The 22,586-nt window shown below is 34.6% G+C and overlaps 1 protein-coding gene across 1 annotated transcript; it reads right to left on the reverse strand.

Annotated features, from left to right (window-relative positions):
* Window positions 1-14,467: 14,467 nt before the first annotated feature.
* LOC143554093 (uncharacterized) lies at window positions 14,468-15,403 on the reverse strand. The gene has a single exon (XM_077043947.1). It carries the CDS (start codon window positions 15,401-15,403, stop codon window positions 14,468-14,470), a length of 936 nt encoding a protein of 311 aa, XP_076900062.1.
* Between the last annotated feature and the right edge of the window lie 7,183 nt (window positions 15,404-22,586).

The raw sequence follows: 22,586 nt of genomic DNA on the forward strand, positions 1-22,586 counted from the left end.
CCAAATATATGGGTTTGGAGGTTGTATGAGGTGTGGAGTGAAGAGACAAAGGTATGGAAAGAGAAAGAAAAGTTGAATTAGAAAAGAGTTGCAAAAATAGGGTGGCTTTTCTTATAAAGAGGTGTTTCACGTTTCATGTTTCAACTTTAGGGGAAAATTGATGATTTTGGTCCTTCAAGTTCACTAATTTTTCAAGATTGTATTTACTTGGAATCGTGGTTAAACATGTTGTTTTTTGGTTAATTATGCGTATTCTTTGACATAGCGTGGTAGATTGGTTAAAGGTGTGTAATATAGGTGTTTGGACTTCTCATATCCAGTTGGCTGAGAGTATGACTCACTTCCCTAAAGAGTATGTGTTATGAAAAAACTGATAACCCTTGATTATAAGCTGACAAAATGGTTAGTCCTTGGGGATTTGGAGACGCCATTTGGAGTTTGAAAAGATGATTTCCTGACGATAAATTTTGGTACGTAACTATTGAAGAAGGTTTTAACTACCAAGGACATTGTGAACCATTGAGGACGGCTTGAACAACATGATATCACAACATTGTTGGTGATAGTGAAGCCATCTTATAGAAGGAAGCTGAGGACTTGCAGCATCTGGAACAAATTTTACACCAATCATGTCTGGGATGATGGATGAAGTCTCATTAGAAGACGAAAGGTTCTTAAGAGGTGTGTTTATACCACCTTATGTGAATTTCACATTGCTTATGTACCAGACATATTAAGGGTTGGTAAGGATCGTATGATCTCAAATGCCATAAACACATTTTAGACCTTGGACAAGGGCATTTTATATTAAACATGCTTGAGTGAGAGTAGTTTAGGATGTGTGAGCTATTAGTAAGTCTTTACCTTGGTAATCTAAAAAAAATATGTGAGCCCCCAATAGACAGAACTGAAGATAATGCTTGGCATGAGGGCCTGGTTGTTACATTACATATATAATCCAGTATACTATGAGTCTTACAAATATACCCAATAAAACTATAAACCCTAATTCAAAATGTGTCATTAACATGATTGATTCGCTGGTACAATCGTGGATTTGTCATTCCCTTTAAACTAAAATCATGTATATTCATATATTCTTTATTTAATATGATTGATTTGCTAGTAAAATCGCAAATCATTGCTTTGGAGTGTTGCAACATGTGTCACGTAGTTGTAACATCCCTTTAGAGTGTTATAACATTTCCTAAAAACGTTGTTTATAATAGTTTGTTGCCCCTATGAAGTGCTACAACATCATGTCAGGTCACCCCAACATACTTATAATGGTAAATTTTTCATATTAACTGATATCCTATTTATTTCCTAGTTTTAAACAATCTCAACAACCGTTAGCTCAAAAAGTATTGTCATTGATACAATTTGATGTTTAGTGTTTAGTGAACTTCGTATCATCATTTTTATATCCTAAATGTCCAATAGTATTTTCTGTTTAGCTGTTTCAATTCCTCACGTATTGATCTGTTCATGTTATATAATTTTTTTTAATGTAGTTTAGTATATGTTATATAATTTTTTTAATGCAGTTTAGTATATGTTGTAGATAAAGCAACTATTGATAGTATGTTATTAATGAGTTCGGGCATTGGGCCATCTTCTATGTGTGAACTTTAGGTTTTTAAGGATGTAACTATAATTTTCAGGCATTTTTCTTTAAAAACACTAGCATCGCCACTCCACTCAATACCGGATGATCATGTCCACGCCCATGTATAATCTTGTAAGTTAAGACTGGTCGCTTTTATGGTAATGCCTTCATTATTTTGCGTTATAGTCCGAACGTTCGACATCCTCCTGTTTTGATTTCAGGTGTATTATATAAGTACATTATTTTGGCATTATTGTAAATGAGCATGGTTCTTTAATACAAACAAGCTTGGGGTTTTAAGGATTTCGCTCGCTGTAAAGAAAAAAGGCTGAAATGAGAGATCAACTGCATGTTCGCATTATATCGACGCATATCCGATTGTGTCGCATCTGACACCCATTTCCATCCTCAATTTCATATTTTTACAAAGATGCAATTATCTCATCAACACCTAGGTCAATTGGGCATTAACCCAATAAACACACAATTGCTTTTAAAGCATAAGAAGCAACATATTTTAAATAATCCTTTTTAACTTAAATTTATCTATAAAGCTATCACACACTTTTACATCTACATTATTGTGAGAGAAAATGGACCGACAAAAGAATTGAAATCAATGATAAAAGATGAAATCATTTGACCTAAATATTTTAGAAACTTGCTTTCTTGGTTTAAGAATATAACAAAAACAATAAATGGACTGAATGAAACTGTATTTAGTAAATTCCAATTGGGTTAGTGTAATATGAAAGTTCAAGTACCGTGATGTAAGGTGAGTGAAATTTGAGGGACAAGTCTTGTGAAATATGTGCAAAAGAAGATTAAAATATGCTTGGAAAAAATGTGTTGGTGTGAGTGTTTAAAGTTGTAATTTTTTAATGTTTTGTTACAGTTGCTGACAGTGGTGCGTACGTGTGTGAATCCAACTCCACTTTGGTTTTCTTCCTCTCTATTTTTAACCTTTTTTACTTGTTTTTCCTCATATTTTACTAAATATATTCTATAAAATGCTTCTATTTACATTAACGTATAATTTTAGTTTTTAAATATTTATATATCGTTATGCAACCAGAAAACAAATTAAATCGTGAAATAAAGAGTGTACTACTTATTAGTTTAGTTACAAACTTACAATGATTTGTCTTGTATGATGGCATATGATGTTACATTTGAATATAACTTTTAAATCCTTTTGTTATATAATAATGAGGAGGCTTATATATCCTTTAGGGCCCGTTCGTTTCACGGACTTTTTTTAAAGGATTTGGAATTGGATTTGGAATTGGAATAGAATGAATGTTTGAGAATCCCTTTTATGTGTTTGGTTGGTTAATATGTATTGGAATTGGAATCTTCTTCATTCTCGGTTTTTTTTTTTTGAAGAACGAGGACAACGAAGGAAACGTTTTAGTTTTTTTACATTTTTCGTTTTTGATTTATATTTTGAGTTATGATTTTTTTATTAATTTTTTTGAATTTTTTTTGGAGGGGTTTTTATTTTCCATAACAATCCTTTAAAATAGGTGGGATTTTGAAATCCCATGAAATGTGAGATTTGATGAGATTTAGTTTCCATTCCCATTCTTTTATTTAATGAAACGAACATATCAATTCATGGGATTTAAAATCTCATTCCTTAGAATTCCTTCCAAATTCTTAAAACGAACGGGACCTTACAACTTTCTTTGGAGGGGTGGGCCAGTGTGGTTGTGGTATGCTTGCGGAGTTGTGGTATGTCTGAGGTGACAAGGGGGTATCGTTAAGGAACACCAAACACCATGCGGTCTCTATACACCGATCAAACCGCACACATACACCATTTTTAAACTTTTATTCCTTTTAAATGTACCACACTTGATTCATATTATACAAAACAATGATTTACGGATGTAAAGACAACCATTTCCATGGCTTGAGAAAAAAATGATGCAACGTTGATATAAAGAGAGGTTGCCAAAGATATCAGAGATGACATCACCACCTTTATCATGCATTTTTTTCCAATAGTAGAGGTAATATTAGTAGTTTGTCTTATTAAAAATGCTTCAAAAACCAGAAAGTCTTAGATGTTGTTTGTTTTTTAAGACAAAAACTGTCTGTAATCTTATTTCATCTGATTTCATGTATGCAACTGAAGATGTGGTCTGAAAATCTGCAATCTGAAAATATAATACTGTTTGTTTTATAAACTGTATATCGTTTGCATAAGCTAAAAATTAGTTACCTATAAACTGGATATCTTCAGTATAAGCAGAACGGTGGTGGTGGACGGTGGGGGTGGTGGTGATGGACGGTTGTGGTGGGCGTGGACGGTGGTGGTGGCCGACGGTGGGTAGTGGTAGTGGTGGGTGGTGGTGGTAGTGGATGATGGTTGTGGGCGACGGTGGGTGGTGGTGGTGATGGATGGTGGTGGTGGCGAACGGTAGGTGGTGGCGGGATGGTGGTGGTGGTAGTAGTGGACGGTGGTTGTGGCCAACGGTGGGGTGGTAGTGGTGATGGACGGTGGATGGTGGTGGCAGGCAGTGGTGGTGGCGGACGGTGGTAGTGGGTAGAGGTGGTGGCGGACGGTGGTAGTGGGTGGTGGTGGTGGCAGACGGTGGTAATGGTTAGTGGTGGTGGCGGACGGTGGTGGTGGGTGGTGGCGGTGGCGGACGGTGGGTGGTGGTGGTGATGGACGGTGGTGGTGGTGTTGGGTGGTGAACGGTGGTGGTGTGTGGCAGACGGCGGGTGGTGGTGGTGGCTCACGGTGGATGGTGGTAGTGTTGGACATTGGGTGTTGGTAGGATGTTAAGAAGTGTGAAAAAGTTGAACAATAGCTTATTTTTTAAGACCATAAAAGCAGTTTTCAGATCTTTTTTTCTAAAAAAAAAAACAAACAGTTTTCAAAAGCTTATGTCTGCGCGCCTGCTGTCACACCCCAACCTAAGGCGGAAAATGTCGGGGCGTGATCCGATTGCTCACAGCTCGAAGATTCTATCATTGAACAATCAATCAATCAATCAATCATGCCCAGTAAAATCCCACCGACAACAAAGCTATAAGTAGGGTCTGGGGAGGGTGGGATGTAGGCACACCGTACCTCTATCCAAAGGAATAGAGAGGTGGCTTTCAGAGAGACCCTCGGCTCTAAGTACATGTGAATGAAGCAAAATAAAGGAAATCAAAGTTTAACAGTTATATAAAAACTACTACTAATTATAATAATATTAATAATAAGATCACAGTTTAACAGCTATATAAAAGCTAATAATAATTATAATAATAATAATAATATATGTAAGGGAAATACCATTATGGTATGTGACCTAAATAAGTTAAGTCTAAGCCCTAAGGTATTCAATTCTCTCTAAAAATCCTTAACTTTAATTCTACTTCTCCACGAATTCCTATCCTCAACCATGTCCTCGGAGAGGTTTAGGTCTATCAAATCATGCCTAATCCTCTCATCCCAAGTCAATTTCGGTCGTCCTCTACCCCTACTCCCCTATATAGTAATGTTTTCTACGGATCTAACAGGATTCGTCGTCTGTCTTCTCTTTACATGTCCAAACCATCTCAATCTCCACTCTCTTATCTTGTCTGCTATGTTCGCCACCCCTAATCTCTCGCGAAACACACCGTTTCTTATTCGGTCTAGCCTTGTGTGCCCACACATCCAACGTAGCATTCTCATTTCTGCTACCTCCATCTTCCGCACTTGTGCCTTCTTGATGGCCCAACAATCTGTTCCATATAGCATTGCAGGTCTAACTGCCACCCTATAGAATTTTCCCTTTAGTTTAGTCGGGAAACTCTTGTCGCACAATATACCTGTGGCTGCTTTCCATCTACACCATCCTACCTGAACTCGGTGGGTCACATCACCGTCTAATTCCCCATCGCTCTGTACAAATGATCATAAATACTTGAACTTCGTTACCTGCGGGACCACCTGCCCTTCAATTGTGATCTGTGCGTCTTCATTGTCGTTTATCCCACCAAAATCACAGTGGAGGTACTCCGTCTTAGATCGGCTAATCTTTAAACCTTTTGTCTCTAAGGTTGTTCGCCACTCCTCAAGCCTCATGTTTAGATCTTGTTTTTTCTCAGCAAGTAACACAATATCGTCTGCGAACATCATGCACCACGGGAGAGTCCCCTGAATCGACTTTGACAACTCATCCAAGACTACTGCAAAAAGAAACGGGCTCAACGCTGACCCCTGGTGAAGACCTACCTCTACAGGAAAGAAATCAGTATCCCCCACTGGCGCACGGACACTTGTTTCACTCCTGGTATACATATCCATAATTATCTCTATGTATTTCCTGGGCACTCTTCTACCCTCCAAGCACTCCCAGAGCACCTGTCGTGGCACACTGTCGTAGGCCTTTTCTAGGTCAATAAACACCATATGTAGATCACGCTTCTTCTCCCTATACTTTTCCATTAATCTTCTTATAAGGTGTATTGCCTCTGTGGTGGAACGCCCCGGCATGAAGCCAAATTGGTTGACCGTAACCTGAGTTTCTCGTCTAAGTCTAACCTCAATCACTCTTTCCCATAGCTTCATAGTATGACTTGGTAGTTTGATTCCTCGGTAGTTACCACAACATTGGGCGTCTCCTTTGTTCTTATAGATAGGAACTACAACGCTGCTCCTCCACTGGTCTGGCATCTTACCTGATTTGAGAATACTATTGAACAGAGTAGTTAACCACATGACTCCTTCCTCCCCCAGACACTTCCACACCTCGATGGGTATGTTGTATGGGCCAACCGCTTTAGACCTTCCCATCCTCCTAAGTGCATCCTTCACCTCTTCTCGTGTGATCCGTCGGCAGTAGCAGTTATTCGATTGTTTTCGTTAAAAGTTTGTGTTGTCATGATCTTCTTGGTAAGCTCTCCCATTGTTAAAAAGATTGTGGAAGTAGGTTTGCCATCTTAGCTTGATGTCCTGCTCCTTGACCAGTACATGCCCATCTGTATCCTTTATGAACTTCACCGGTCCTAGATCTTGCCTTCTACGCACATTACTCAAATACAACAACGATTTAAAATACACGAATATAAGCTCAAATAAAGATTAACTTGATTATATCCTAAAGTCTTGTCTACGTGTCCAAACTTCAATCTTCAATACAAGCAACCTGCATATGCGTAGAAAATGGAGTTTTGTCAACATAAAGTTGAGTGATAATATTACCAGTTTTGACACAACAATATAAATAAGCATAACGTGATAAGTGCAGTAAATGCAATCAAACCATAACAAGTATGTAGACCGTTGCCAAGCGAATCGGGCGTTGGTCAATAGCAGGATCACCCACTATACGAATGAATGAATAGTAAAACACCACATACGAATGAATAAATAGTAATACAAGTAAGCAAGTAACACGTATGTTTGATTAAGTCACTCACAATTACACGTATGCATTTGTTTGAATATATATACATATATATATAGTATGAAATACGGATAGGTACTCATATGTCCTCAAAACGTTTAGAAAAGTTGGTAAAATAGGAGAATGATAAACTCGCCTTAGATTAATGACAAACGAATATAAACACGATTAAGCGAGTTAATGAATAAGCGAGTCGTCAAATGCATGTCAAACGATATAAACAATTCAGAATCTAAGATTTTAGGATATGATAATATAAATAAAAACGAACTCGTTGCCGCTGGAATCAATCCAAACAGACGTTTAAAATTCAAGTTATGTTTGTTTTAAGATTTAAGCGAGCTAGTACTGACCAGAATCCGAACAGCGAGTCGGAAGTCGGGTTTTGGTCAGTAGTCTTAAAATTTCGTTACGAGAATAAAAGTCTTCTAGACCGAACATTCAATCTGACCAGAAGTATGAGAAAACGTTAAGTCAAACTTGTTGACTGTTTTGCCCTTTAACGAGTTTTAAACGAATTGACCAGTTAACACCCTTCAACCACCGAAATTGATTGAAGTTTATTGACTAGGGAATATATATGAATGATTTATATGTTTACAAATTACCCGGAAAGTGAAAGGATCAACAGAAACGACGAGTCAAAGATCAGTGCATAAGCAAAGTCAACCAAATAAGCATGTATCTTCAACAATAATGCAAAAACCGAAGCGTATTAAGAGAGACAGAAGGTAGGACGGATGGAGGAGCTTCTCTAGGGTTCATGTAAAGTTTTGTGGTAGGAAATTACAATGTGTTTATATAGAGATTACAAAAACGAACCATATTTAGTATATTTACTCGTTTAGGAAACCGAATAAGAGTTTAATGATCAAATCAATGAAATAAGTTGTAGATTACGTGCATGATCAGTAATTTATAAATATGGGCTTGTATTTTAGTTATAATCCTTTTCTTGTACCTTAATTTACTCGATTTATGCAAAAAATAAGCGATTATGATGCTAAAAACAAATTAGGAAACAAAATAAGCTATTTAATGAGGAAATCTAGTACAATAACTAACAAAATTTGGCTTGAACACCAAGAAAACGAAATTGAACCAGCTATAACATTTGTTGGAGTTTAAGTTTCGTTAATTTAATCGAAAATATGAAAGAATTGACAAAATTAGTCCCCGTAGTTCCCGAAAATGCGATTTTTAGCCATTTTAAGCGATTTTAAAGGTTTTTAAGGATTATTTGGCATGATTGAAACTTATGAAATTACAAAATAAGTTAAACCAAGTTAAATACAAGTTTTAATCAATTTAAAAGATTTGAATTACATTCTCGAATCAGTTTAAACAAATACGAAAAATCTGAGATGTTACACCTGCAGACGTAAGCCACTTGCAAACCTTTTAAGTGAAAACAAACAGAACCTTAGTAATTTGTCTTAGTAATAAAAACTCATAAAGAAGGTACATGTAACCTTAGTAAGTTGTTAATATATTTTTATTTAATATAACTAATTTGTTGCAAAGCATTAAGTGACTTATAATTTGAAAAAAACATTCACATTTTTTTCATGCAGGTCACTGATAATTATAGATTGATATTTATATAATAACTGTTGACTGTTTTCTCTACCATTGAAAAGTTTAAATGCCCTAAATCACAGGAATTTTATTTTCATTTTTATTTTTTTAACAAGAGGGGCCAGGAAACAACTACCAAATATATTAATCGAGCCATCAAGGGGAGGTAGGTATCCATGTTGTTCTTTAAATGTTGGGTAGGTAAGTGGGTTCTATTATAAATGAAATGGGTGTTTTTTTTTTGCATTTACATATTTCTCCTTCCTAATATTTGAAGTTACATATTTCTTAAAAAAAATGCTTAAATAGTATTGTACATTTTGCATTAAAAACTTGTATTTTAAGAAAATATGTAATTTCAAAAGTTAGGAAAGAAAAATATGTAAAAAAAACCTTTTTTAGATGAATGCAAGCACCTAATGTTTTTTGAACCGCAATTTATTCTCTATAATATTTTAATATTTTTAAAAAGCGGTTGTGAATGGAATATTTTAATATCTTTGGAAAGCGGTTGTGAATGGAGTAGAGAAAAAAATTAATGATATAAGTGTAAAAATTATTATTTAATTGAAAAGAAAAGAGAAAACCGTATTGATTTTAGTGTAATCATAGATATGGAGATAGAGATGCTGTTGGGAATGCTCCAACGAGCTTAGCTGAGTTGGCTCTTATAACCTTTTAGTCAATGTGAGGTCGCTCTTTTGGATCTTTCAAATTAGAGAAAATTACTATTTACGTCCCTGTGGTTTTAGGGCGGAGACACAACGAGTCCTCGAAATTTTTTTTGAACTGGTTGAGTCCCTGTGGCTTCAAAAATGAACCATTTGAGTCCATGCTTTTATTTAACTTTCAGAGTAAACTTTCATTTTATTGAAACCACAGGGACTCAAATTGTTCGTTTGCCTTTACTTAACTTTCAGAGTAAACTTTCATTTTATTGAAACCACAGGGACTCAAATTGTTTGTTTCTGAAACCACAGGGACTCAAATTGTTCGTTTCTGAAACCACGGGGACTCAACCAGTTCAAAAAATTTTTCAGGGACTCATTGTGTCTCCGCTCTAAAACCACAGGGACGCAAACAACAATTTTCTCTTCAAATTAAATAGGCTATTTAAGAAACCCAAGTTTTATAGACAAAGACCCACAGGCCTTTTGTTTGCTACCATTCGTTTAATCAAACATGCGTCGATCATCAATTTAATCAACATGCGTATTTCAAAGAATTTTTTTTCTTTGTTATCTCTATCTATACATGCAAGAAATACAAGCTTATCAAAATTTTTGTAATATATAGAAATACAAACTACCTTTCTTCATCTTTATCACTTGTATTTGAGTTCTTAGAGATGAGAGTTTTAGCTTATAAGTTGTTTAGTGTATCAACTTTCATAAATTTCTTCGCTACCATCTTTGGTTTCTCATTTTTAGCCATTATCTATTTTCTTGATATTTTTTTTTTCAATACACTCCATCAATCCACCACATGAACACAACTAATTCTTGTAACTTCATTATCTCTGTTATATTCATAACTTGTTTCCAAGATTTCTTAACTCTCCATCATGCAAATGTATTTTGTCACTTTCAACCTTATGTATGGAGTTTCTTTATGCTTGTTAATCGCCATATAGCGATGTGGCACATCATCATTGTGAGATTCGTCGTTTTCAACATTAGAATTAACATTAAAATACATATCTCTTAGTACTTAAAACGTCATAATAAGTGATGAACCTTTTTTAGATTGACAAGAAGTCTAGAGCTACAACTAGCGTTGGTAGCACCTCACTGGGCATTCACTTTATGTCAATTTTGTTGGCCTTATTAGAGATATCATTAACGATCGCCACAAGTCAAATCTCCACCATAAGAATAGAAAACACAATGCACCATCAGAATACTAACTAGCTATGGTACCATTTAATGAGGGACCAATAACGAGAAATAATGCTAGAAACGTTATAGCAAAAGTTTACATGAAACCCGCATGAGAGAAGTTTACTATAATATCAAAAGTTTTTTCAAATATTACAAGTGAATCCCTATACTCATAACTGAGACGTTTGGTCAAAACAAACTACGTAATAACTAATTAACTAGAGACTTGAATAAAACTATAGTCAAAATTATTAGTTTTCTTCATTCCATATGTGTACATAACCAAAAGAGACTTGAATAAAACTATAGTCAAAATTATTAGTTTTCTTCATTCAATATGTGTACATAACCAACATTTTAGGCTTAGTTAAAGTAAACAATAGACTCAATCATTTAAAGAAAAGCCAAATTATTTTAAGTGATTTTAATCTTTTATGACGGTTATTGTTAGGAGTTATTGACTCGTTTCTTCACTAATTTTTCTTTATATTTCCATCTGTTCATATGAGTGAACCATTTGAGTAATTGCCAACTCATCTATACTAGTTGGCTCGTCGAGTGCGAACTTTTTCCGTACCAACTCTAGTTTTAAAATTGCATATGTATACGGTACACGTATTATTATTATTATTATTATTATTATTATTATTATTATTATTATTTTCTCTAGTTTTTTAACAAAAATTAAAAATTGTACTATAACTAGTTGGTTATTTTAAGGGGAGTAGTGAGGAATTGATACATAGGATTCTTGAGAGTTGGGGGTTGGAAGTAGTTTGTTTGTGGCAGTGCACGTTGGCCCAGTGACAAACACAGATTGTGAATCGCAAGAAAAACTAATGGTAAAGGCTGCTCAAATCATATAAAAGAATCTTGGGCACATATGGTGGAATAATGAATGCTAATTTTTTATTTTAAATAATGTTTAATAAAAGTATCATATATTTAGTTTTTTATTGATGAATTTATCGTTTTTTGGAATGAAAATAAAATAGTACTTTGTTGGTTTAGTTTCTAATATTACTTGTCAGTATTTTATATTATTAAGTTTTATTGGAAGAAAATAAGATTTATCATTTATGATGTATCGGTAAGAAATCTAGATCCATGGACTTGAGAGTCGCGCGTAACAGGAGACTCCTATGGTTTTTTGCTTGTAAAGACATGAAAAATGTTAGAAGGTCCAATAGGTCGTATCTTCGCAGACGCTATAACGTTTAAGTCAGATACAAACAAGTATGCGCGAAGTATTAAGAACTATTAATATATGTATAATGCATATATAAAAAGAGGCTGATAACTTGATATGCATGTGTGAGCCAATTAGGTAGGCCCGAAAGAGACAAGACTCAATATGGTGGGTTAAGTCTACTCAATAGGCTTGGTTTGGAAGCTATTGAACTGGCCAAAAAATGGATATACTCTATATGTTGTGTGTATATAACTTTTTTGTTAGCCTTCAATTCATAGAATGATTATTAATAATTTAATACTTTTTTATAATTTAAGCATGCAGAAAATGATTTTAACATGAGAATGTAATAAATAATAAAAATCTATCAAAAATGAGAACGTATAAAACAATACAAACTATAACCAATCTACATAAGCAATGCTTTATAATAACAAAAAAAAAAAACCCGCTAATAATAACAACAAAAGAATCAAAATTAGCAATAAAATAATAACAACAAATACTTATAACAGCATAAGAAAAAAACCTAATAATAACAACAAAATGTAAATCAACAAATACTTATGTTTCATAATCAAAAATTAACAAGTATAAACAAAACAAAAAACAATAGCAAACACTTATAAAACAAATCTAATAATAACACCAAATTGATTATCATTGTTTTCATGTTAAGAATGATTTGTATTTGATCTGAAACTTATAATTTGTAATGGTAAAACCGGTTTTAACATTTAGAGATGTAATCAGGTAAATTAAACGAGTTCGGATTTACTGTCTCCCTTTTTGTACTTTTTTTCCTTTCTAATTATTATTTCACGTGGATTATGGGTTGGGCTCACTCGGCCACTTGTGTTTTAAGACTACTTAAATTGAACTCTAAGATGTAAGGCCATATTACTCATTATTGGGCCTAAACTTAACATCGGGCTAGTCATTCAAGAATCAAGACCCTTAAAAACTGTTGTAGATATTTTACATGGAAAGAAATACGGTGCTATCACAATTCACAAATAGACATCAGCCCATTAATATTTTGTTTATTAATTTTCGTATATTTGCTTATTGATTGATAAATCAAATATGATTACAAACAAAAGTAATAGTTTTCCATCTACTATTTTTTTTAACTGTGCACTTCTATAAACAAAGGCCAAAGCCGCAAACAACCTCCACAATCCGGAGGAAGGCCGAAGCAAACATAACAACCACATCAAAAAGAATTTACACCAATTGTACCAATTTTCATCTACTAATATACTTATCCTGGTAAAATCAGAACTAATTTAATATTGAGTAACCTAAATTTGGAAACCAAGTTAAGCTAAATCTAGCATGTCTAAAAATACATTTTACAAAATCGACTGTCCCTAATATCTCATAGGTCGATATATCCCCGCAAGTGAATGACATGAAGCAACTTGAAACTTAGAAAGCTGATATGCAAAACCAAGGAGCGGGTAGTTAATGAAGGTGTCTACGAGTTAATTATTTGTAAAGATGAACTGAACTTGTAATGTATCTGTATGACATTTTATTAAACGTAAGGAAGCCGACTTTAATGTACTTTGTTCGTCACTGCGGTTATGCCAGCTAGGTTTTGTTTGGGGATATGCAAGGAAACAAATTGAGAAGAAAATGGTCTTGTTATGTGGCCCCTCGGTTACAACTTCCAATCGTGCCAGTTAATGTATCACATGTTTTGATAATTGCTTGACCGGTCATTTAATGTACATTTACTTGGTAGTTTGACTCAAATATCATTTTTTCTTGAAACGGACTCAAATATATTTGAAAGTACCAATGAATTGCTAAATAAATATACTAGTAAAGCCACCTATAGTGTAAGACACTGTCACACAAACTACTGAAAAATATAATATTATCACCTTATTTGGAGAAAATGGAAAAAATGTTAGTGATTTTGGTTGGCAACTATGTTGAAAATAAAATTTTGAAGAATCGTGCATGCTAATTGATGTAACATGCGAATTCAAAGGAATTAAAAGTGTGTAAAATGTAAGGGATGATTTGGCCACACGTGAAGCTAGGGCAAAGCTAACTCGGGTATATTTTTTCGACATAGATAGCCTAAAATATGCAAGACTAGTTCACACGTAAAATTGTAGTGTCGGTAGCATATGAGTTCTACTGGAAAGGATAATATATGAGACATTTTCATATCCTTCTTTCTTTTCCCATGCACCACTACCGTCACTGTCACCACCATCACCACCATACGACACTTTTAGATGGAAGAAAATCGAGAAAAAATCTAGCAAGAAAAAGTGGGGAAAATCGATATCTAAAGGCCCATCTATGGTTTTACTAGCTTGTGGACATATAAGACTTAAAATATAGGAATAACACTAGCTAACAAATTTACCCTAGCAATGGGAGTAACATGTAGATTGGCCTTCACATGTTAGTTGCATTAAACAATATGTCTGTCAGTTTTGGTGTTTTTATTCTCGAATAGATTTTCTTGTTGATATGACTGACAAAGTTGTAGGGCATTCGTTGTGTGGACCCGAATAGACGCCGTTACTTCAAGGTATGGTTTAGGGTACATAGTGTCTAATGCCATTTAATCATCATGGTCGCAAAGCGATCAAGAAGAGGCCATTCTATTCGATTCACCCAATTAAGCTAAGATACGTTCATAACGAATCTACAAAACTTCACAAACTCTATACACATCAAAACATGATTTTATGCAAATAATTCCATAGGAAAAAATGTTACCCTAAACACTTGGTAAAAATAAATGTTGAAATTAAAACAACTAATCAAAGAATAACACATCAAAAATCTAAGTCACATACTCGCTCTCCAAAACCGGTTTAGTCCTTGTACCCATCGCCACCGGTACCTCCGCCCTCCCGACGGCGGCAACCGCCAACGGGTCACCACGCTCCGCCGCCACCGTCATCTTTTCAATCCTCTTCGCCCCCCTACACCACCTCACCCACAACACCAACACCACCACCAACGCCACCAACAAAATCCCTCCAGCCACCGACCCACCGACCCACCACCCCTTATTCTTCCTCCTCCTCCCACCACCCCCACCACCTCCGGCGCCGGCAATAGGATTCTCCGGCACCGTCTCCGGCGCCGGCGAAGTTTCCTCAACCACTATCCCAAAATGCCCTTGTGTCACACTCTTACAAACACTCCCATTAACCAGTTTATCAAAAGCAACCCCACCAAATAAATCAAAGAAAACACACACCGGCGAATACCCATCCCTCAAAACCTTTAAAGATTCAAACTTTATTAATATCGGGTCCTCCGGCGACCGGAGATCCAGCTCCGGCAGGCCTTTAGCCGTCAAATTGACCGCATTGTAAGCCAACAAACCCACCACCGGAGACACATACAAAAACCCAGGCAACGGATAATAAACATCCGACCAATTACCCAAATTTTGATAGACCAAAATAACCCTCTGAGCAAACGGATTCTCAACAACACCCTTTGGGATAATAAACTCTTTATACCCATTATACCCTCGTCTCCTCAAGCTGCCGGTTCTCAACCGAAGGGCAGAAATGGTAACTCCGGTTAAGTTAGATGGTACATTGCCGTCGTAAATGACGCCGGTTTTTGGCCGGTGGCGTGGGATGGACCGGAACGCATGGTCTTGGAGGACGGAATCAAGAAACCTTGAAGAGAATGACTGGGAATCGGAAGATGGGATTAATAATAATATTATTATTATACAAAAAGATGCAAAAGGAATCATGGGTTTCAGTCAAAATGAGTTCTTTTTGAGTTTGGGTTCATGAAGAGATAGATGTGAGTGAGTAAAGAGAGTAGGTGTGAGACACAGAGTGCACAACGGTTGGTTTGTTCTTGAAATAAGTGTGAACACTTTCTTTTTATTTGTGATGATTAGGGAAGAGTTTGGTGTATTACTCCTATCTATATTCGTATTGGTATCTGATTGTACTTGTATCGAAAATCATTAAACATGTATTAATACCCATATTAATTTTTTTGGTATTGCACGGGTCTTTCGATACGGTATCTGTTTTTGTACCATTTTGCTTTTTTATTTTCAAACCTTGGATGATATTAAAACCGGTACCAGTTCGAGTAACAAACAACCTGAATTAGTTCAGGTACCGGTACTCATACAGGTACGTGCCTAGTACCAAATTAGTACAGGTACCAAGCTGGTCGTCGATTTAATGATAAGACAGTATTGAAGAACCCTAATTCGGTCGCCGACTTTGAGTGATTTGTTTGTTTGTTTGAGTCTTGGATGTTATATTATTTAATATTGAAGAAGCGTTTGGTACTTGTTTAATAATAACATGGTTGGGGAATTTATTTTATATATTAAATATGAAATTCCAATTAAAATCCTGCATATTTCAAACATGTACAAAATACCAAACGTACTTGTACCGTACCCGATAATACATATATCGAAATTCAACAAAAACAAGTACCGATACCCGTACCGAATAAGCTAAATTGGCACAGGTATGAGCAGGATTATTTGGGACAAAATGCTCATCCCTAGTGATAACTAGTAATTTGGTTACAGGACTCATGTGCTGAGGCTACACAAATAAATGTTTTATGTGTTAAACTATGGAAACCTTTATAATATCTGAAAGCTTGTGTGAAAAGTTAAGCGTGCTGCGATGGGACCATTAAGCTAAACGGAAATTAAAAGTAAAACCATTGAATCACATACATGCGTTGCAGCGTGAAAACTCGCAATTCAATTGTGTTTGAATTAACCTAATATATGATGTTTATAATGATGATAATAGTTAAATATAAGTTTATAAGGTATGAGGTTTATTAAAATTTAAAGTGAGCTTTAAGTAGTGGCGGATCTAGACATAAATCTCAGGGATAACGTTAAATTTTTTTTTTACCATATTTCATACAATGTAAACGAAACAAACGCAGAGACACAATAATAAATTTAATTAAGCGCATGAGTGCAAATTTCTACTATTCGGTTTTTGTAAGCTTGAAATCGAGCCATTACACCATCATCTTTTACTTTATCAGCGTTTCTCTTTCAACCGCACAAATTAAAGCATTGTTCAAATACTTGTCACCCATTTGTTTGCGCAAACCTGCATTGATAAGCTTCATTAAAAAAACATATTTCAACAGTAGCGGTTGCAATCGGTAAAACCAACTCTAGCTTCAATATTCGATAAACCAAAGGAAAAGTTGTGTGCTTTCCGGTTTCCACCATTACACAAGCAATGACACACATTCCACCCAATCTTGCAAATTTATCATCTTCCTTTAAAATTCAATAAAATGTCGTACGATCACTTGAAATACACCCTCTTTTCATTACTAAAATCATTCGGATACATCTCCGAAAATGCCATTATCTTAGATATGTCACACTTGGAAAACGAATCTCATAGATTTAAACCAGACATATTTTTTAACAAACTAGTTGAGACCTCATTGAATCTATTTCCAATTTCTTGAATTTGCATATCCAAAATCGTATTAAAAGCTTCAACCTCAAAATGATTATTCTATTGAGCTTGTTTCCTTTTGATGTTTCTCATTCAAACAAAAGAAAAAATGGTTAATGGTTTTTATTTTCTCCGGGCTACAAACTTTGTTTAGGTTTTATTTGATTTGAACTTTTAAAAACTTTTGTTGGCCTATTTTTGTTTGAGCCTGCTTCTGTTTGATGTTTCTTGTCCAAACAAAAGAAAAAAAAAGGGTTAATGTTTTATTTGCTTTGTGCTATCAACTTTGTTTGGGCTTTATTTGATTTGAACTTTTAACTTGTGGGGCTTTAAACAAATAGGGGTAACATAATATTTTTCAGGGGTAACGAAATACGAAAACCGACCCAAAATGAAAAAAATTTACATTGTCGACGAAAAGTCCGCTACCCCTGGTTATACCATACATCCGTCACTGGCTGTAAGGGTTAATTTGTAATTTTATTAACAATCTAAAGGAAAGAAAGTTGAAACAATCACCTACTTATATGACATTAACCATCAATAAAACCTAAGAAAAATTGAATGGTATTTGTATGAGGGAGATCATTTTTGTTACTTAATGGTATGGAAATAATAATAGAATTAATGGGGTTTTAGATGGAAAGTAAATTCTAAATAATAAACCTGTAGCTTTTATCAAGTTTAGAAACTGCTTTCTACATAGAGAAAAACATGTTAGGTGTTTGATCTTTTGTGAAAAAGTGACAAGCCTAATGTTTTGTTTAGTTAAAAGTGAATTTGAGTGCCTAACAAGTTTGAGTTAACTAAAAGTATAAGAGCATGCTATATACTACTCTATTCTCTTTTTAAAAGACAAGGTTGTACCAAGAGTATGTTTGGGATTGAGTTTCAAAACATTTTATTGACTTATTGGTTTTTTCAAAACCAGAATTTGTGGCTGTTAAAAAAATAACTTTTTAACTTTTTAAAAAAGCTAAAATAAAAAAGATATTTGTGATTGTCAAAACACTTCTTTAAGTTATTGTTTTTTGAAAGACCAATAAGCCAATAAGTAAAACTCAATTTGTAAAAACATTTCTTGAGGTTAATTTATTTTTGGTAAGTTTTAGTCGGCTGAAGTAAAAAATCTTTTTATCCCAGTATTTTCAAAAAAATAGTTGATTTTCTTTTTTAATATCATTTAGTAATTAATTAAAGGATAAAAATTTATTTTACTAAAAAAACTGTTCAACACTTTTCCTTTTCTTAAACCATGCATGTCTTTTATTTGTAGAATAGTTCTTTTAAAACAGATTAATAAATTAAATAGTAATTAGAAATGGGCTGATAATCAAATTATCGATTTAATAGAATAGTTAATGCACCAAAAGGACTTCTAGTCCCATGGTATCTGGTGGTGGGATAAGACTTAGTGACTATAAGGTCCTGGGTTTGAATCTCACAAGAGGGAGTTTTTCTCAAATATTGAGTTTCCTCCTGAATTGGTGGCTTGGTGGTGGATATGATCGCATGGTACCACTGATGGCACGATGATATTCCAGTGGTCCGTAAGTGATCCAAATTAGTCGTTCAAAAAAAAAATAAAAAAAATAGAATAGTTAATGCACATAAAATCAGAGGATAAATAGTTTACAATAAAATCTTCCGACTATAGTACTATACAATTGCTATTAAAAAATAGCTCAAGTATTGAAGTTGTTGAGATCGTGTTAGTTTTGGTAATCTCAGATTCATGTATAATTTTATACCTTATGTGATTTAAGTGTGCTTGGTCTCATACTCTTGTGTGATTAAAATGATCCATTTTGTTTCTCAACACCCAAAACTCATGCTTAAAATCACCTCAAAGCCGATTTAAATATCTAACTTTCGACTGCATCTTAATAACTCTAAACTTCCGTTTTCATCATTTTAAGTTTATATCAACTTAACGATACTATTTTATAATTAACTTTTTAGCATTATACGATATGTTAATATATTCGGTTTTGATACGGGTAAATGAGTATGAGATCAATACCAACTAAGAAAATACACATCACAAACTCCATCATAAATGTTCAGCCATTCTAGTCATGTTCGGGTTCTTTTTCTCTTTCAGCTACCAAGAAGCAATGTAGTACACCACCTATTTTAGATCTAATCAAACTATTAGTTTACTTTATTTGTACCAAGTAAAACTGAGGTAAGAGATCAATGTTGGATTGAAAGAGTTAGTGTAGGTTCACTTTTGTAAACATTTCATAGTACGCATTCTAGCCCATGTTTGCCGGCTTTTTTTTTCTTTTTTCCTTTTATTTTCTGTTTGTAAGTTTCTTGGGCTCCTAACCACTGGTTAGGAGGTTCCCTTTTTTTGGCTTTATATTATTCGGCCGTTTTAAAAAAATATTATATTAATTTAATTATATACAGCAACGAGAAATGTATGAGAAATAAAAATGTGATAAAAGTTCGATCTAAAGTTATTGTTTTGGGGTAAAAAATGGCAGCTTTTATATATTAGCGTGATATAAAGCAAGGAGCATGTATGTTTTTTTTTTCCATTTAGATATGACCTTTTCTTTCTTAAAAGAAGTAAAAAAGTTTATAAACAAATGAATCGTGTAACATTTTACAAAAACTAAAGTACAATGTATAAGTATTAGAAAAATTATAAAAGAATTTTGGACAAACATACCTTCATAAACTATTCGGTCATTTATGTTTAGTCTTTTAGCTTTTAATTAAATTAATCGGTTCATTTATGTTGGTTCTGTTAGCTTTAACTAAGTGATGAGACATATCCATAGCTTTTGCCATTTTATAAGTTATTGATATGGTCAAAGACAGAAATTGCTTCATTTCTCAGCTTGCCATATTTGCCTAGTTGTATTGGGACCAATTAAAGATATACAATGATAAGCTAGTAAAACCTTATGTATAATGTTAGTTATTTAGTACTTATATATAAAAAACACAGGTACATTTTATTTTTCATAAAAGCTATGTGTACCGAGTTGGTATCCCAGAGACTTCGCATAAAAATTTTAATTGCTTGTTGTATTAATTTCATGCACGAATCCATAAACACTAGACCAGCGCCCGTTATCACACTCACGCTTCCGCCCTTTTTGGGTGACCTGGAATTAGACATCAGTAGTGGCGGATTCAGAAAATGTTTTCACAGGGTAGGAAATTTTTTGGGTTGGCACTCGATTATATAAATATTTTCTTTTGGTTTGGTTCGATCTCGGGTCGGGTCAAATCGATATATTACTTTTTACTAGTCAGGTTTGATTGGTCAGTTGGGTCAATTCAGGTCGGGCCGTATGGATAACCAAACAAAACATCAGATAACCAAAAAAAGTACGTGAAACCGCTTCACTAGAAACACATAATTAAAATATAATATATCTAAAGCTTTTTTCTACGAATTTTCATTTTTTTTTGAAATCTAACCATTACGTCATCTACTTATAACATTCATAAGCAAGAGTTTCTTAATGAAACAAATATATATTGCTTAAAATTTTCATATACCATCCAATTACACAAATGAGACTTCACGCACTTCATCGGCGAAAAACATCTTTCAATGCTTGCGGTTGCGACGTCTAATACGAGAGCTAACTTTAATAAACAATATACCAATGCAAATGAATGTTGTTTCTTTGTTTGAACCATCAATTGAACAAGACTTGCTAAACTATTCAAGTTTTCAAATCGTTTATCCTTTTCAAACAAATTAAAATTGGGTTGGGTATTAGGCTACAAATTAGGTAGAGTTTGAATGAGTTGGGTTTGGTCTTAAAAATTGGGCGGAGATATAATTAGGTTGGGTATTCGACTATTGGACTTAAAAGCTGGTATTAAACTCATATTCAATTGGAAAAATTATTGATATTACATTTATATAATTATATTAGTAAAAAAATTTGTTTTTATTTTTTTCTATTAAGGTCAGTCTCAAATTTCCTAGGAACTATCTTAAAATTCCGCATGAATTAGAGTCAAAATTTCATAAGGGTTGGCCAGAAATTTTCACCTACGTTACTACTAATTTCTTTTTTTTCATAGGAGTCGGCGAACCTCCCTAACATAAAAGTAGGTCCGCCAATGGACGCCAACCTTTCATGGTAATGCCCTTCTCCCTTTCATCACGATTCACCTTCTCTCTTGTACCTACGCCCCTCATCCTTAGACCACCCAGAAACATCATGATAGTTGATAAAAATATGTACTTGATAAGAATAATTTAAGACATGAAATACAATTTTACAGGCGAAAGCGATAGCTCCGTACAAATAAATATTTGTAACGTTCTTTTGCAGTATTAATGTTATATTTACTCACAACATAATGTGTTTTAACTCATAATTAAAAGAAGGATTTAATAACAATGAATGAGGAAGAAAGGTCCCCAACCATATGTTGGGTAAATCATGGTCTGACACTACTGAAATAATAATGCCCCCCCCCCCCCACACCACCATCACCAGCAGTCGACCTCCACCCCACCTCCAAAATTTACTACACAAATATACCAAACTAGTTAGGGTGTGCAGAATTAGGGTCGGACCGAAAAAACCCGAGGAACCGACCCGAAAAAACCCGAAACCGGACCGACCCTAATATTATAAAAATGTTTTCGGTCTTTGATATCCATTGAAATCGGTTTCGGGTATCTGCCCCTGAAGACCCTTAGAAACCCGAATAACCGATAGATGCAAACAATAATATGCAATAACCCGAAAAAAATACGTATACGTGCATCTATTTCTGTACCAATATAAGCTTCTATCAAGCTGCTACTGTCAATATGCTAACACTTTGATTCTTGTTGTTCTCCATTCTATCAAACTGCTACTGCCTACTGATATTGTTCATATCATTGTTGCTAGTTCATTAAGACATTTCAACGAACACTTGGAAGGCATACTTAATCAAAAGATAAATTGAACCCATCTTGATCAATTAAGCACCGAAATTGCACAATCTTGTTATACTAATCAATAAAATCTAAAGATTCATGAATCTAACAGAGCATATACTTCAAAATCACAACGAGAATGCTAATAGATCCTGAAGAAAATTGCTATAAAACACATGAAAGCTTACTCGTTTGGTTGTGGATTACTCTGTTAATCGTTCAGACAATCATCCGCATCATTTCCAGCGGGCCAAGCCATATCTTTTTCTGCAATTAAGACTACAGAACTGGAAATTTTCCGGTCTCGAATCGACCACAGCTAGGACCGAACCCGATTATCCCCAACCGGTCCAGCATTCGGTCTTAATAATCCACACACTTGGTCTTCGGGTCAGGTCGGTCTTCTCTCGGTCCGGGTCGGGTTTTTTCATTTGCACACCCCTAAAACTAGTTGTTTGTCCCGCACTAGTAGATCCATCAATTTTTTTTAGGTGGTGCACTAATTTTAGATGTTTCATTTCAAAGAGTCGGATAAAAATTTTTGGCCAGTT

The sequence above is a fragment of the Bidens hawaiensis genome, unplaced genomic scaffold (assembly GCF_021521415.1).
Source record: "Bidens hawaiensis isolate Kalapana, Puna unplaced genomic scaffold, B.hawaiensis_p1.1 tig00017496_1, whole genome shotgun sequence".
NCBI lineage: Eukaryota > Viridiplantae > Streptophyta > Magnoliopsida > Asterales > Asteraceae > Bidens > Bidens hawaiensis.